General features: G+C 49.8%; 1 protein-coding gene and 1 long non-coding RNA gene across 6 annotated transcripts in view; one reads left to right on the top strand and one right to left on the bottom strand.

The window, feature by feature from the left end:
• Eefsec (eukaryotic elongation factor, selenocysteine-tRNA specific) overlaps positions 1-14,377 on the bottom strand; it is a 199,557-nt gene that overhangs the window by 9,279 nt on the left and 175,901 nt on the right. For 2 of the 5 annotated variants that reach the window (XM_021165245.3, XM_085840358.1), the window contains one exon: positions 13,941-14,060. The exons of the other annotated variants lie outside the window; for them this stretch is intronic. In XM_021165245.3, coding sequence (XP_021020904.2) covers positions 13,941-14,060 — 120 coding nt within the window. The remainder of the gene's footprint in view (positions 1-13,940; positions 14,061-14,377) is intronic. 5 annotated transcript variants of the gene reach the window in all.
• LOC110296545 (uncharacterized) lies at positions 6,103-7,816 on the top strand. The gene is made up of 3 exons (XR_002378188.3): positions 6,103-6,155; positions 7,012-7,099; positions 7,501-7,816. It is a non-coding gene; the product is annotated as an uncharacterized LOC110296545 (long non-coding RNA).

Below are 14,377 nucleotides of genomic sequence, written 5' to 3'. Positions count from 1 at the left end.
ACTGACTCTCCAAAGAACCCTTCAGTTTCTACTTCAGCTAGGTCTCCTCGTACTGAGAGCACATGGGTCCTTGTTCCCAAAGCAGGTCTGGAGGGCAGTACCCCTCAGTGACCATGCCTTGGTTCTTCGCCCCAAATGGCTCATTTGTTCCAACCTCCTGCCTTCACAGCAGCTATCTCGACCTCTTATAGAACCATGCAGCATAGTGGCTGATGGTATAAAGTGGCTCTTGTCTACTGACATGTGACATTTTCCAAAATACCACACTGTGCTCTGACCCAGCTGAGGTTTGTCCCTATGGCTCCAAGTTGTGGTTCATCACAGCTAGTGGAATTACTCACATATATGGAGGCCCTCAGGCAGGCCTCTGATGTAGAATACCTCTCACAATGGGCCTTTCTAGAAGCTCTTGGGAGCTTAAGGGCCACAGATGGTTGGGATCCTCACTGGGGACCTGATGTGTGCTCTGTGGCATCTTAAATGCAAGGGTTCCAGCACCAAAACAACAGCCATTGTCAAGATCTGGATTCCAGCCTGGACCTTCGAAGCCTGGCCAGTGCTATGAGAAGGCTATCTTTGAAGGGACGTAAGATCATCTCTGGGATCAGTTACAAATCCTGAGGGACAGCGTGCTGTGCTGGCAAGGTCCCGGAGAACAAAGGCAGCTCTGCCTCCACTAGCAAGCAATGCCTCTCCTTTCTACTCAGAAGCCTTCCCTGCAGGTGCCACGTAGTTAGGGCTAGTGAGGGGCCAGAGGAATCAGGACAGGAACCAGTGTGCTCTGAAGGAGGTGGATCTATCACTTCCTGTCCAACTTCATTCCCTATCATGCAGTGTACAGAGAGAGAGAGAGAGAGAGAGAGAGCGCCAGGGGTCCCCCTTACCTCAATTTTCCTCTGATATCTTGTGGGGACCCATGGATGGTAATTGGTGTACTAGGGTAAGGTTAGACAGGAGAACATTGTGGCCTGGGCACTTGCCTGCCTCCCACAGTAAGGGAGTGGGGTGAGAGGGTGGCTCCTGTCATGGGACATGGCTTCCTCTACTGATAAAATGTGCCACCTCTGCTGAAGCCCTTGTTTTAGTGGTCAGGCTTGTCCCTCCAGTTCTCAGGTCACAGTGGTTAGAAGTGGAGCCATAGACACAGGCTTCTCAGATAAAGTGCTCCTGTCACCGCCTCTGCCTCCCATATGCTGTACAACGCCTTCTGGCTCAGAGTGACTCCTCTAGGTCTGCTGTGTGCAATGTGGCCCCTTTACTCAATGATTCTCTAAATTCAAAGAGCACTACCTTCACTATAACCTTGGATTGTCAGGACAGTATGGGTTATTAGGAGGTCATATGCTACCACACACTAGGGTATACACAAAGAAAGGGGCGTTTGGAGCCTGTGACCTTTCACCTCAGATTTCTTGGCCTCGAGGTCCAAACCCAGGAAACCAGATCCTTACTAGTGCTTACTGAAGAGCACAACAGCGACTTACCAGTTGCTTGCACCACCTTCCATGAGCTGGGCATGAGGACTGGGGTACTGAAGGATGTGGGGCAGAGGCATGGCACACAGAAACAACACAAATCTCTCTCTTCTGTGACAGCCCTATCAGAAGTCATTGCAGCCTACTAGATGCTATAATCTGAGGATATTGCCCAGCAGCTGCACAGCCTGCTCTCAATAAATATATGTTTGTGTCCTCATGGCTCAGGTCTCTGGCAGGGACCGTGTATGTCCTATGCTGGTGTCCCTTGGCTCCACTAGTACAGAGTACTGGCTACCTCTCTGTGGGTTCTGAAGAACAACTTGGCTTGGCTGTGTCAGCCCCAGCCCTGCACTAGAAGTCTGCTTCCTGCTCTTGCAGGAAGTGGAACACAGGCCCACTCCTGACCACATCATGAAGACAGCATGATTAATGCAATATCCCCATTAAGTCAGGGTACATCCATAAAATAACTGTGTCCAACGAAACCCAAAACCCCTGTATCTGGACCATCTTTACACACACACACACACACACACACACACACACACACACCATGATGTCAGGCTGTCTAACTGCGGGGTGTTAGAGACAGCTAGGGCTGCTCCCTGGTGCTCAGGGTGGGTGTCCTTAGGCATGCTCCTTCTCCAGTCCCATCTGTAAACTGAAGAAAAGGGTTCCATGGCAAGCAGTGGCTAGTCTATCAGGGACTCGTGGCCAGTGCTATGCCCAAATGACATATACTATCTGTGGCCCTGTCTCCCAGACTCTGCCATTAACAGCATAGTAAACTGAGGAGAAACCAGAACTTATCTCAGCAAAGGCTGTCAGGGCCCTCAGTGGGGAGAGCTGTACCCAGCTTTTAACCTACAGTGCAGTTTTTACTCACTCTGAGTTCTGATTTTCTTTTACAAGGAAAACCAGACCGATGAGAAGAGCCAGAACAGGAGATATCCCTAAAGTACACTGCCCACAGTGGGAGAAGGGGAGCTGAGAGGGCTGTAAGTACTACGGCCTGCACTACTCCTTAAGACTTCCACGGCTGCCCTAGGCAGCTCTAGCATTGGTGGGAAAGCAGGGGGCCCGGAGAGCTCCTTTGAAGGCCTATACCTTATTGCTCTGTTGACACACTACAAGGCAGTCTGTATGGGCAGTGGTAAGCAGCTTGTGTAAACAAGCTGGCTGTGGTGCTACCTATCCCTGCATGCACTGTGCCTGATGCCAGGGTTCCAACATAGTTGCCCACATATTGAAGGAAGAAGTGGGCTCTGGTGTCCAAGGGTCAGGAGGGAACATGTCAATTCTGACCAGGGAAGCCTGCTTCTCGAAACTCTGAATTATGTTTGCAAGGATGGATGTCAGGTGTGGCTGGCTTGTTGCATCTTTCTTTAACTTGAGACAAGCTATGGTCCCTCATCACCCACCATACTCCTAGCTCACACATCCACTTTGTAGCAGCACTGTTTTGCAATGTCCCTTGCAGTTCTCTCTATTCTTCGAGAAAGCTTTCTTCAGATCAATTCACTTCCCAGAGCATTGTGTGTTACTGTTCTTGGAAACCTGGCCTTTTGTCAAAAACAGCACATCCAGTGACATAAATGGGCCACTGTGATGCTGTGTGTCTGAGTGCCATGAGAGGACTGGGATGCTGCAAGCAGCACCAGCAGCCTATTAGGGATGTTTGTCCGCTCCTCCACAGCACCAGCCCACTCAGGCCTATCTGGTACTATTCTGCCTGCAATGCCATAGGCTCAGCCTCCTCTGCCCATGTGGGTAAGCAACAGAAGTCTGTGACCTCAAGAGCCATGGCTGGCTCTGGGAGGTCTGTATTGCCCAAGCCGCCTGGGAAGTGGGAATGAGGCTCGGAAGTTCTCAAGGTGACTGTGTACAAGAAACCAGTGGGACCCGACTGGTTATGCCTGTGCATGTGGAGCTGTCCCATGAGTCTGGGTGCCCTGTACTCTATAGATACAGGCATATTTGGCTGTCACAGGCCAACCTTGGCCCCTGGGTATGTGCACTTTATAAATGTGAGCCTACATTCCTATGGCAACACCTGGTCTCTGCTTTCTATGGTGGCCCCAGAAAAGCAACTTTCCTGTACTCCTTGCTTGCCTGGTGGCCATCTCAGTTATCTACAGAGCTACAGGTATTGTGACAGGGACAACCTCCCTTGAGTCAGTTGAGCAATGGTACCTCTGGAGTCTATAGGCATCCTGACTGCCAGTTATACTCTGGGTGACTATCTGGGGCCTTAGAGCAGGGGCAGGATGAGGCGGGGATAGGAACAGCAGGCCCAGGCCTGGTACCTTTTCTTGCTGTGGGTCAGGAGGGAGCACAGTAGCTGGGCAGGGTGCTATTCTCCCCAGCCAAGCAGTTGCCTTGGCCAGCCCTTGTGCCACTGACCCATAGCTACCCTTTGTGATATGGGGCAATGCCTGCTCTTTGGTGGGCAGAGGAAGATGTCAGTGAGGAAATCTTCAGGGCACCTGGCCCAGCAGACAGTCAGGAAGCAGCAGATGAATGAGAAAGCTGGTGCCATGCTCATGAACCCTCCTCATCCTCAGCTGCATTCATGCCTTGTGTATGCTGGGGCCAGGGGACAGGCGAGGATGAGCCCTGCTTGTGACACAAGACTGCTGTGAGGCCTGAAGGACTTGGCAATACCACAAGCACTGTGGTGGAGTCTAAGTGCCTCTCTGCCCCACTTTGTTCACCATCTCTCTTCACTACTCCATTCTCTTTAAGTGTGAATGTCCCAACCACCTCTGAACCAGAGCCAAGTTCTTCAGTGGGCCATTGTCCCTCAGAGTTAGGCATCTGCATAGCTGCCAGAGCACAGGCTCTTTGTTTACCACCAAGATCCAGTCTCTGGCCCAGTATCCAATCACTGTGCAGCTTCATATGGGATGTTGGTTGCCCCTACCTCAATCTCTTTATCTGAGAAATGGGAGAGTTAAAATACTTATTGTACAGGGTTGTGATGAGGCTGTGAATTAACATGACAGTGTTTAGGGCAGTATCACATAAAAACAAAGTCTGAACTATGTCAACTCATTCTTCCACCAGAGCCACCACACACCTCCCACTCAGCACTTGCCACCCTTGCCTGCTGGGTGCTGCTAGGCACCCAGATCTGAGGCCATGCATGGGGAAGAGAGTGTTGCATTTCCAAGAGTGACAGACAGACTCACGCCCAATAAGGACATAGGACAGAAAGTTTCTGACAGCACCAGGGTCATCAGGGAAGAGGCAGAGCTCTAAGTTAGGAGCAACCATGGGTGCTGGCCTGAGAGGACAGTCCTCAAGACAGCAGAAAGAGGACAGGATGCAAGGGGCTTTACTGAAGGCCTGGGACACAGGGGGGCAGCTGTACCTGTGTGAACCCCACTGGGAACCTCAGGGACTCTGCTATGGACTTTCTTTTGTGGCCATACACTGGATCCCATCTTGTTCTAGGACAAGGTGTGGGAGGGAAGAGAGCCGGGTGAAGAGGGCAGGGGCAAGAGTTGAGCACAGGGATTTATGAGCAGCCTTTGGCGGCATGGGGGAGGGGCTCCTTTTGCCAAAACAATATTTAATTTTTTTTTAAGGCAGCTACAAAGCCAGGATTAAGCCTAGGCCCTAAAACGAGCTCATAAAATTGAAAAATATTTATCTGGAAGGGTGGCAAGTCCAATAAAAGTTTTATGAATGTCTCACAACTGCCCCGTCAGGAAGCTGGCCTCTCCCTCACCTCCCTCTTGTCAGAGGACGGCACACACAGGTGGGATGCACGAAGACATGACTGAAGAAGTCCAGTGCCTGGAGCCCTCTGCTCTGTTCTCCTCCTCCACCTGCCTCTGTGCCCAGCTTTAGGTAGGGAGGCTGCCTCAGCCCATTCGCCAGTAGGCCCAAGAGTCTGAAGGCAGCCATAGATGACTTTTTTGGAGTCTTGGAGGGCTTTGGGCAGGTAGAGACTACAGACGTTATTGTTCAGAGCAATAGGAGGTAGCTGAATTGACTCCAGTTTTAAAGAGACCTAGAGCTTTGCTTGAAGCCACCAAGAAAGTGGCTTCACATAAGTACATGTGTTGAGCCCTCTCCTGGCTTCCAGGCCCGCTACCTCCCCCTCAGTTCTCCACACCACTCACTGGTTCTCCACACTGTGCTCCCCCACTGCATCCCTCTCCTTCCTCCCCACAGCCTCTGCCTCGTATTATCCTACTACCTTGGGTCTTGTCTGGGGCCTTTGCACAGCTACTTGTCTGAGGAACCCCACCCAGCTCCAGGCTGGGCTTGTTTCTTGAACCAGGGCCGCCTGCTTTAGAAGAATTCCTGCCACCCGATCCTTCACCTCTAGAACATCACTTCCCCCTTCACATGAACTGCAGCCAAAGCACTTTTGCTTGGTTAACTCCCACGAAGCCAAGGTTTTTTGATTCTCAGTTACTGACAGTAAGTCAAAGCTAGCAGGAAATCAGGTGGCACACACAAGAGCCTGATTTCTAACTAAAAACAAAGGCTTCTTGACACCCCCAGGGCACAAGTCCACCGGAAAACCCAAGGCCACTCTACTCAGAGAAGTCCAACGTGATACATCTGAGAAACCAGGAGAGCACAGCAGCTCTGAAAACCACCTTCTGCATCTGGAACTGGCAAGAAATGGCCAATGAGAGAGCACACTGCTGGGGATGGCAGGTATGCAAACTGCGTGCAGGCAGGCCTCTGTCACCTGTGATACTGGAACAGCTCTGCTGTTAGCATCTACCCAGAGCTGCTCATGTATCTCTGTGGAGTGGAGAAGTGGGATGCCCTGGAAACCTCAGACAGGTGACAGGTGGTTAAATGTTATTCAAATCATGAGATACTGTGGTTAGACAGGGTAAGCTGCTATAGGACAGGGAGCCTCGGAACAGAAACAACCTATAGCCATGTCCATAAAATTAAAAAACGACATAGGCAAAACCCAGGAGCTTCCAAGCTCAAATTCTTTGAGTGCCTATGTGTTGCTCAAAAAGTCTCAGATTTTAGGGCATTTTTGATTCTGCATTAGGGATGCTTAGCTAGTGATTTCTCTAAATACTCTAAAATCTGAAAAATTTAGGACATTTGGTCTTAGGTATTTGGATAAGGGATACTTAGCTTGTGGACTAACAGAGTCATCAAACAGGGAGAGATGATCCACTGGAGCACAAGGCCAGTTAAAGAGAGTGACATTCACCTCCAAGGAGGGCTCAACTTCAGCTTTATCTATACTTCCTTAAAAAAAATAAAACAAAGCAAAGCAAAACAATACAAAAATATGCATAAAAACCAAAGTAACCCCCTCCAAACCAGGGTTTCTCCATATAGCTCTGGCTGGCATCAAACCCTTGGCTCTGCCCCCTAAATGCTAGGACTACAGGCAGGGACCATCTAGGTGAGGCTGTGGAGAGATCCAAACAAAGTCCCATCTCCCTAATTTGTTGGCAACAGGACTATCTAGCTCTGTACTGTCTGGCATACGTTTTTCAATGAAAACAAGTTGTTGTTGTTGTTATTATTATTATTTTAGAAAAATCAAATCATGATGAAGAGGAGACAGACATACAGGAGGCATAAAGTGACCTGCTGCTTCTGGGCTGTCCCTGCCCAGACAGGAGGTAAGGATGTGGGTCCAGTAGCAGACACCAGGCATCCAAAGCACTTGTGTCCAGCCAGACTGTACTCTGCTTACTTTCTAACTGCATAAGCACAGCCACCTCACTCTGCTCCCTACACCACACAAATGGCCTGAGGCTATCAATCTGTTGACCAACCCAGAGTAACGAAGCACCTAGCATGTGCCAATCCTGAGGTGGGGCAGTGTAGGGAGGGGACACAGTCCCTGGGAGAAGCTGTAGGAAGTTTAGTTATGGGAGGGCTTGGTGTGTGCTACGATGGGGAACTTGGAGGAGTTAATGTCATCCTGGGCTAGGGAGGGGTTCCTGAGGGAAGTTCTGTGGCAAGTCCTGTGACTTTCTGAATCCTGGGTTTTCCTTGGTTTGTGAAAATTCTATTAAAGAGGTCCTGGATTCCAGGCCTCCAACTGCTGCCAGTAAAGAACCCTCAGACTGCCTCTTCCTGGAGCCCCAGAGCCATGATGACCACTGTGAGAAGCCCCAGCACTGCCCATGTGGATGACGGGACATTGTGGGAAGGTTGACCAGCAGCTGGTTTCTGTCCACTGCGCCGGTTTATGTTAATTGCAGATATTTTCATCGTATTGTGTTACTCCATCCATCTTTGTGAACGGGCCGTCTTGTAAAATTCTTTTAATTATGTTATTTTTTCTTGCCTATCTTCATCATCTACAATTATTTATAATATCATTGTCCTTGTTTCAAATGCTGGGAATAAACATTGTTGTAACAGTTCTTCGATGGGGTTCATATAATTTTTACAATTGCTTTGAAATGCCTCAATGGCCAAAGCTGGGGGAGACTATTCATTTAGGGGGAGAAGACACCCCAAAGTGATCCCTGTTCAGGGTACCAGGTTGACTCTGTCTAGGGCAGCCTTAGGCTGGGGTGGCAGCAGCTTATGGGGGCTGGGTCAGATTTCAGAGTTGTTGTCTCTATAGACTTCAGGGCAAGATCCAGAAAGGGCACCGTCGGGGTAAGACGCCGGGAGAAAGATGGATGGTTTGTTTTCATTTTTATAGGATTTTCTGAAACCTCAACTTTCACCCCTCACCCTTGTTCAGCTCTCTTTTCCCAGTGAGCTATTTTCCTGCCTCCCTGTAGGAGTTGGCAGCTAGCTGTGGGGCAGAACCCAGTGGAATGAACTGCTGCTCTGGAGCGTTGTTTCATTTTGGGTATCATGGGTGAGACCCAGCTGTCTCCCCAAGTTGGCTGGGGGCCCCTTGTAAGGATGTTTGGAGAAAGCCAGCACTTTGGATGAATTGGCATCTCAGTCAGTCTTATGTTCTCAGCAGAAGCTTTTAGGTCTCCACAGGCAGTTAGTTACCAGGTTCATCTACCATTAGCACCCATCATACTGTGACACTGGCCTCCTCTGCCAGGCACCCTTGGGGGAGAACAGCCGCTAGAAATAAGATCTGGCCAGGGCAGGTAGGAAAGCCCAGCAGGGTGCCTGGTGGCTCCTAGGCTGCCTAAGACAGGATTATACCTTTGAGAAGCCCTTCTGTCACTGCCCTGAGCAACAACTTCCGAAAGCTCAAGGATTCGTGGAGTGGCAGAACTGCCATCACAGGACCTGGCTCTGGGTTCAGGGCAGAGCACAAGGCTTTAGGATCACAGGTGCAGGTGCTATGGAGGACTAAGGGCCATATGGGCAGCAGTACCCCAAGCATGTGTGGGTTACTAAGGTAATGTGCTTATGCTATATGGTATATGGTTAGAATAAGGAAAGGTCAGCCCAAGGTTAAGTCTAGAAGTGGGAACTGTGCAGTTGGCTTGGTTCAGGTTGGAAACTACAGCCTCTGTATTACACACACACACACACACACACACACACACACACACACACACACACGCTCGCGCCCTGACTACAGAGGATGACTGCGTAGGATAGGAAAGCTGAAATCCACTCCATCTACGTGGCTGGAAGGAGCAGGAGGTGAGGTGACTCAATGTAGAAGCTGGCAGGAAACTTCTAAACATGTGCTTTCCTAGTGAAAATTAGAACAATTTAACTTCTAAGAGCCAATTCTAAGCAAACAGTTCATATTACAGAAAGCTTAGAAAGGTGCTCCACCACTGCTGTTATCTCTCAGGTGCTGGAAACACTGAGCATGTATGGAGCCCTGGGTCTCCAGGTCCAGCCTCAGCTCAGGTGGCTGTCTACTGCTGCACTCCACCAGGGAGGGCTGCCATGAAAATTCATAGCACCCAACACTGTGTGGAGAGGAGTGTAGGTGTTCGTGTGGGGTGTGAGCTAGAGCTGCGAGCATGTAGAGCAACCTCTTCTGAAGTAAGATGATAGAGAAAGCAAGCTAAGCGAGGATAGTGGGAACAGAGAGCTCCTCCTGCCCGAGCTGGCTCACAGCAGACACACACTGAGCTATTGCTTTTAGGTTGCAGGTAGAGAAATTGTTTTCTTTCCTATTTTCCCACTTGGAGACAGACACAGGACAAGCCCTAGCCCCTGTGAGAGAAGTCACTCCCCCTGCTGAGATGGGAAGAGGCCAGGCAGAGGCCAATGAGCTCACTGGTAAGGCCCCTGGGTGCCACACAGTCAATCTATCCTGAGCTCTCACAGGAACTTCCCTGTTTCACAGATGCCAGATTCAGGATGACCTCTTGCAAACTCTGCTGGGTCAGACAAAGGTATCAGGGTTGTTGGCAATGTGGCATATCACATTTCCCAAGGGAACCAGTCATTGAAATTTCAACAGGTGGAGGGGCTGGCCTTCCAATCCCACCTGTGTATTCTGATGAGGTGGCACTCACATTGAGATACTACAGTCTTCGGACACTTCAGTGTCCTCTCCTCCTCAAACTTGTATGTGAGAAGTGCCAGGAGGAAGGCTGAGGAGATAGCAAGCTGGTGAAGTGCTCACTGCATACATGAGGACCTGAGATCAACCTCCAGGACAATGTAAAAAATCTACTATGGTGGCTTTCTGTGCTTGCAGTCCCAGCACTGGTGAAAGAGCTGGGGGCTTGCTGGCCTACGGAGTTACAGATGAGAGAGGAAGTCTTAATAAAACCAAACCCAAACCCACCCACCATTCAACCAAGCCTAAAAACCTGAGATGAGGAGACTATGAACAACTGCCCTGCTTTTCAGGCTAACATAATCTGTAAGTCCAGTGAAGTCAGATTCAAGACCAGGACACCTGGGTCCTGGTTCCTTACACATCTTACGCAGACAGATGGGGGACTGAGTGGGTGGATCCTCGGTGGAGAATCTGGGGTTGGAGCAGCGGCCTGTGCTGCAGGCAGCCGTGCCAAGGATGGAAGAGCTCTCTGCCACAGTCATATAGCGTTCTTCTGTCCTCTAAACCTCACAAGAACATCATGGCCCCTTGGTCTGGACCCACTGAAGCCCGAGGACCTGACTAACTCATTGTTGGGCAGTGGTAACCAAGTTCAGTTCAGAGTGGATCTTCTTTAGGTCACAGGTGCTCTCTAGGGACACCTGTAGTAGACCAGGGGTCAATCTAAATTCAGCTGGAGGATGATGGCAAGAATGTGGTGAATCTGGAGCCTACATGGCAGGCACTACGTCCTTACACACCCCAGCCACTTGGTTCCCAGACTAAGTGTCATCTCCCATTGCAGCCCAGTTCTCAGCACCAAAATGGGCTCTGCAGGCAGACACACTGGGCCCAATGAAGTCCCTTTTCAGCCATGTAACTTGGTAAGGCATTTGACCCGGACTGTTTACTTTGTCACACTCACAGACTCTGAGAGTTGTGGGTAAAGGCTCACTCAGCCTGGGGACTGCTGCTGCTGTGACCATTCACCTTTTGGCTTTCTCAGGTACCTCACCAGGAAGGAACCCCAGAAATGATGAAGATGACATTTATAGGTGCATCAGCTATTGCCAACATGCCATATATTGACTATTTGTCACTGTCCTATAGACATCATGGTGATAACTCTGCTTCAGCAGGGAGGGCACAGCACCTGTCTAGCCTCCATGATGGGAACATTGTTTTATTGTCAGATCTGCAGTGAGTGACCGCCTCCCTGAGAGCTTCCCACAAAGGCTGCACACGATGGAAAACTGATCTCTGCAACACCTCTTGGGCAGAAGCTGGTGCCCAGTGCCAGCAATGATTGACATGGCATATGTTCTTCCGTCCCTTCCAGACCTCTTCTGCACTCCTGGCATGTGACCTGGCAGAGGTTGCCTCTGGGCTAGTAACACCCCTCCTGGTCAATAGCTATTTTTTGTTTGTTTGAGACAGGCTTATCTGTGTAGCCCTGGCTATCCTGGAACTCTCACCAGGCTGTCCTCTAGCTCACAGAGATTCACCTGCCTCTGCCTTCTGAGTGCTGGGTTAAAGGTGTGTGCTACTACCACCCTCCAGGTCAATAATGGAACCACAGAGGCTCTCAGTAAGTCTAGTGTCTGTACTAACATGCTGAGTACAGAGCTCTGCACAGGGAAACCTATTTTTGAATGTACCCTGAGATATCAGGTGGAAGGCCACGGCTCAGCACTGTGCAGGGAGAAGAGGCTGGGGATATTGGAAAGCACCCTCAGTACACAGTCCAAGCCCACAGCAGAAGGACCCAAAGTTAGGACAGGTACAAGTTCAAGGCCTCCAGGAGTAAAGTCCTTACTTCTTCTCACCATTCAAGGACAAGCCTCTGCTGGTACAGAGGGCGAGCACCAGGGAGCAACAGTCCTGTAAGACCTTGTTGGGGGGAGAAGTACAGTTGCTTAAACACTGTTCCCAGACTAGCATTTTGGACACACCAAAGTAAACGGCTGCACCACATAAAGCACTTAGAACAATGTCCCACACAGCACAATGTTCAATGCCCATTACACTGTTATTATTTAAGAATCTCAAATTGTGTTACACTCTGTCCAGTCTGTGACAACTTAGCACTCTCTGTTCCTTCCATCCTGGATGATTTTCTTCCTTCTGTTGTCTGGGGAACTTTTCTTCCCACTCCTCTGGAGGCGGAGGGTCAAAAGAGGAGGGTCAAATGCTCTCTCTCCCATCACCCCTTCCCCCAGTGCTTCCCTAAGAAGCTAGTTCTATAGTCTTCTATACCAGATTGCTCCTGGGAGGAGCTAAAACCAGCACACTGGGTTCAGGTGTCACTAAGACACAGGCCACAGCTGGAACACAGGGGTGTGTACAGAAAGGTTTGAGAGAGCAGATCCTCCCTCTTTGCTTAGCTCTATGAGCACAAGGGGGGCGGGCATTTCAGGTCAAGCTCTGCCTCATACTGCTGGCCCAGGCTTTGGCTCTGACTTCCACAGGCATCCTCTACACACACTCCCGTGGCTCACTAATGACCCGGGACCCACCGGTAAGCATGAACTTGGCTCCTGCCCATAGTAACTGGTTTCAGGCTCCGACTCTATCTACTCAACCATTCTTCTTGCTACCACTCATGGGCACCGTGCATGACAGGATGCACACTGGCTCGTGTGTGTTCTGGGCACAATCTTGGGAGCCATAACACCTTTTGGGGAAATCTTCCAAACCCTACACTCAGTGAGGGGCTTTGCTGTGAGATGACACAACACCATACATCTTCCCGCCCAGCCTTAGCATGGCTAATGACATGCAAACATTGAGAATGCCTATGCATGGTCTATCTTCATACCTGACCAAGTGCCCCTACACACACACACACACACACACACACACACACACACACACACACACACAGACAGACAGAGAGAGACAGACAGAGAGAGAGAGACAGAGAGAGACAGAGAGAGACAGAGAGACAGAGAGACAGAGATTAAGATAGATACACATAGAGTTGGCTACCAGAGGACACAGAGAGAAAGGACATTTGTAAACCAAAGAGAGCTAGCCTTGCTCACTCTCTGATCTTGGGTTTCCAGCCTCCAGACTTCCAGAGTTGTGAACAGTTCAAGAGTGATATTGTGGAACTCCTGTGGTACAGATGACACTGTAAGCTCCACTGACATGGAGTCATCTCAACTGTGTTCACATTGTTAGTCCTAGGGCCTGGCACAGGGATGTCACAGTGGAGACTCAAAAGCACTGCAAAGAAGATGCAGAACTGGCTGTGAATTCTTTGAGTGCAGACACTGTGTTCCAGTTGAGCTGTGTGCCCAGCTGGTATGCAGCTGACTATACAGGACAATGAGTGGTCCTTGCCTCTGCTGCAGGCATACCTGCTGCTTCCTTGCAACAGAGATGATGGAGAGGGTCTCTGGTGACTACTGCCTTCCTTTGTGAGAGGGCAATATTATCTGTGGCTTTGTGCGTTCCCTAGCCTTACCGGAGGAGTAGCAAAGGAGCTTTATTCCTGGGACTGAGTCAGGGATGATGACTTAGCCAAAAATTACAAACCAAGGTGATGATGACCTTGCTCACCTCATCTAAGCCTCCCTTCACACCCAACCTTTTTTTCCAACACAGGGTTCTGGACCCCGAGAGGACTATATGAGTCTGTGTGATATCATATATGGTTCCCTATAAATATTTCAACTTTGCTCAATTGAAAATTACCAAAGATTGGGGATCATCATGCACTACTACAGACAGACCCTTCAGTCCTTCCTGTGGCATAAGAAGCTATGCACAAGTCCTACCTGCAACCTGCCCATTACCCCAAGTGCATTATCTGTCCATCCCCCAAGAATACTCCCACCAATGACCCCCAGCTCTTTCATACTCAGCATGTCAAATCAAACATGCAGCCCTCACACACCCGTGCATGATCCTGCCTCCATCCAACCTCTGGCACTCAGTACCCTGGGACTTGCAGCCCTCAAATACTCAGCATATGCCTACCTCACACTGTCATCACTCCCACACCAGCGCATCCCTACCTCGGATGGCCATCCCTCCAGCTAATTTCCACCTCAAGACTTCATACATCTGATACATCTCATACATCTTCATACATCTTGTATATACCAGCTCAGGTCTGTGCACTTGTCTTGCAATGCCTGGGGGCATATAATAAATATCCACAGCTCACTATCTGTCATCTCCCATGACAATCTGCACACCTCTAGTACCAAGCATTGGCCTGATATACAGTCAGCTTCAAAAAAATGCAGTTGGTACAGACACACACATGACCTAAGGGATGACTACATGAAAAAAACACAGGCTAAACTTTCAGAAGCAGGTGCACACCCTGACCCAGCCATGCACATGGCCCTGAGCCTGATAGTCTCTGCAATTAGCTTGAATTTACTGGGCATCATAGTGCTATGCCAGCCCTGGCAGGCTTTCCTTTCCCTTTCTCCTCTGTAAGATC

Source organism: Mus caroli, unplaced genomic scaffold (assembly GCF_978045245.1).
Source record: "Mus caroli unplaced genomic scaffold, Mus_caroli_1 scaffold_7, whole genome shotgun sequence".
Classification (NCBI taxonomy): domain Eukaryota; kingdom Metazoa; phylum Chordata; class Mammalia; order Rodentia; family Muridae; genus Mus; species Mus caroli.
Note: the sequence above shows the minus strand (reverse complement) of the source record. Positions and strands in the feature narration are given on the sequence as shown.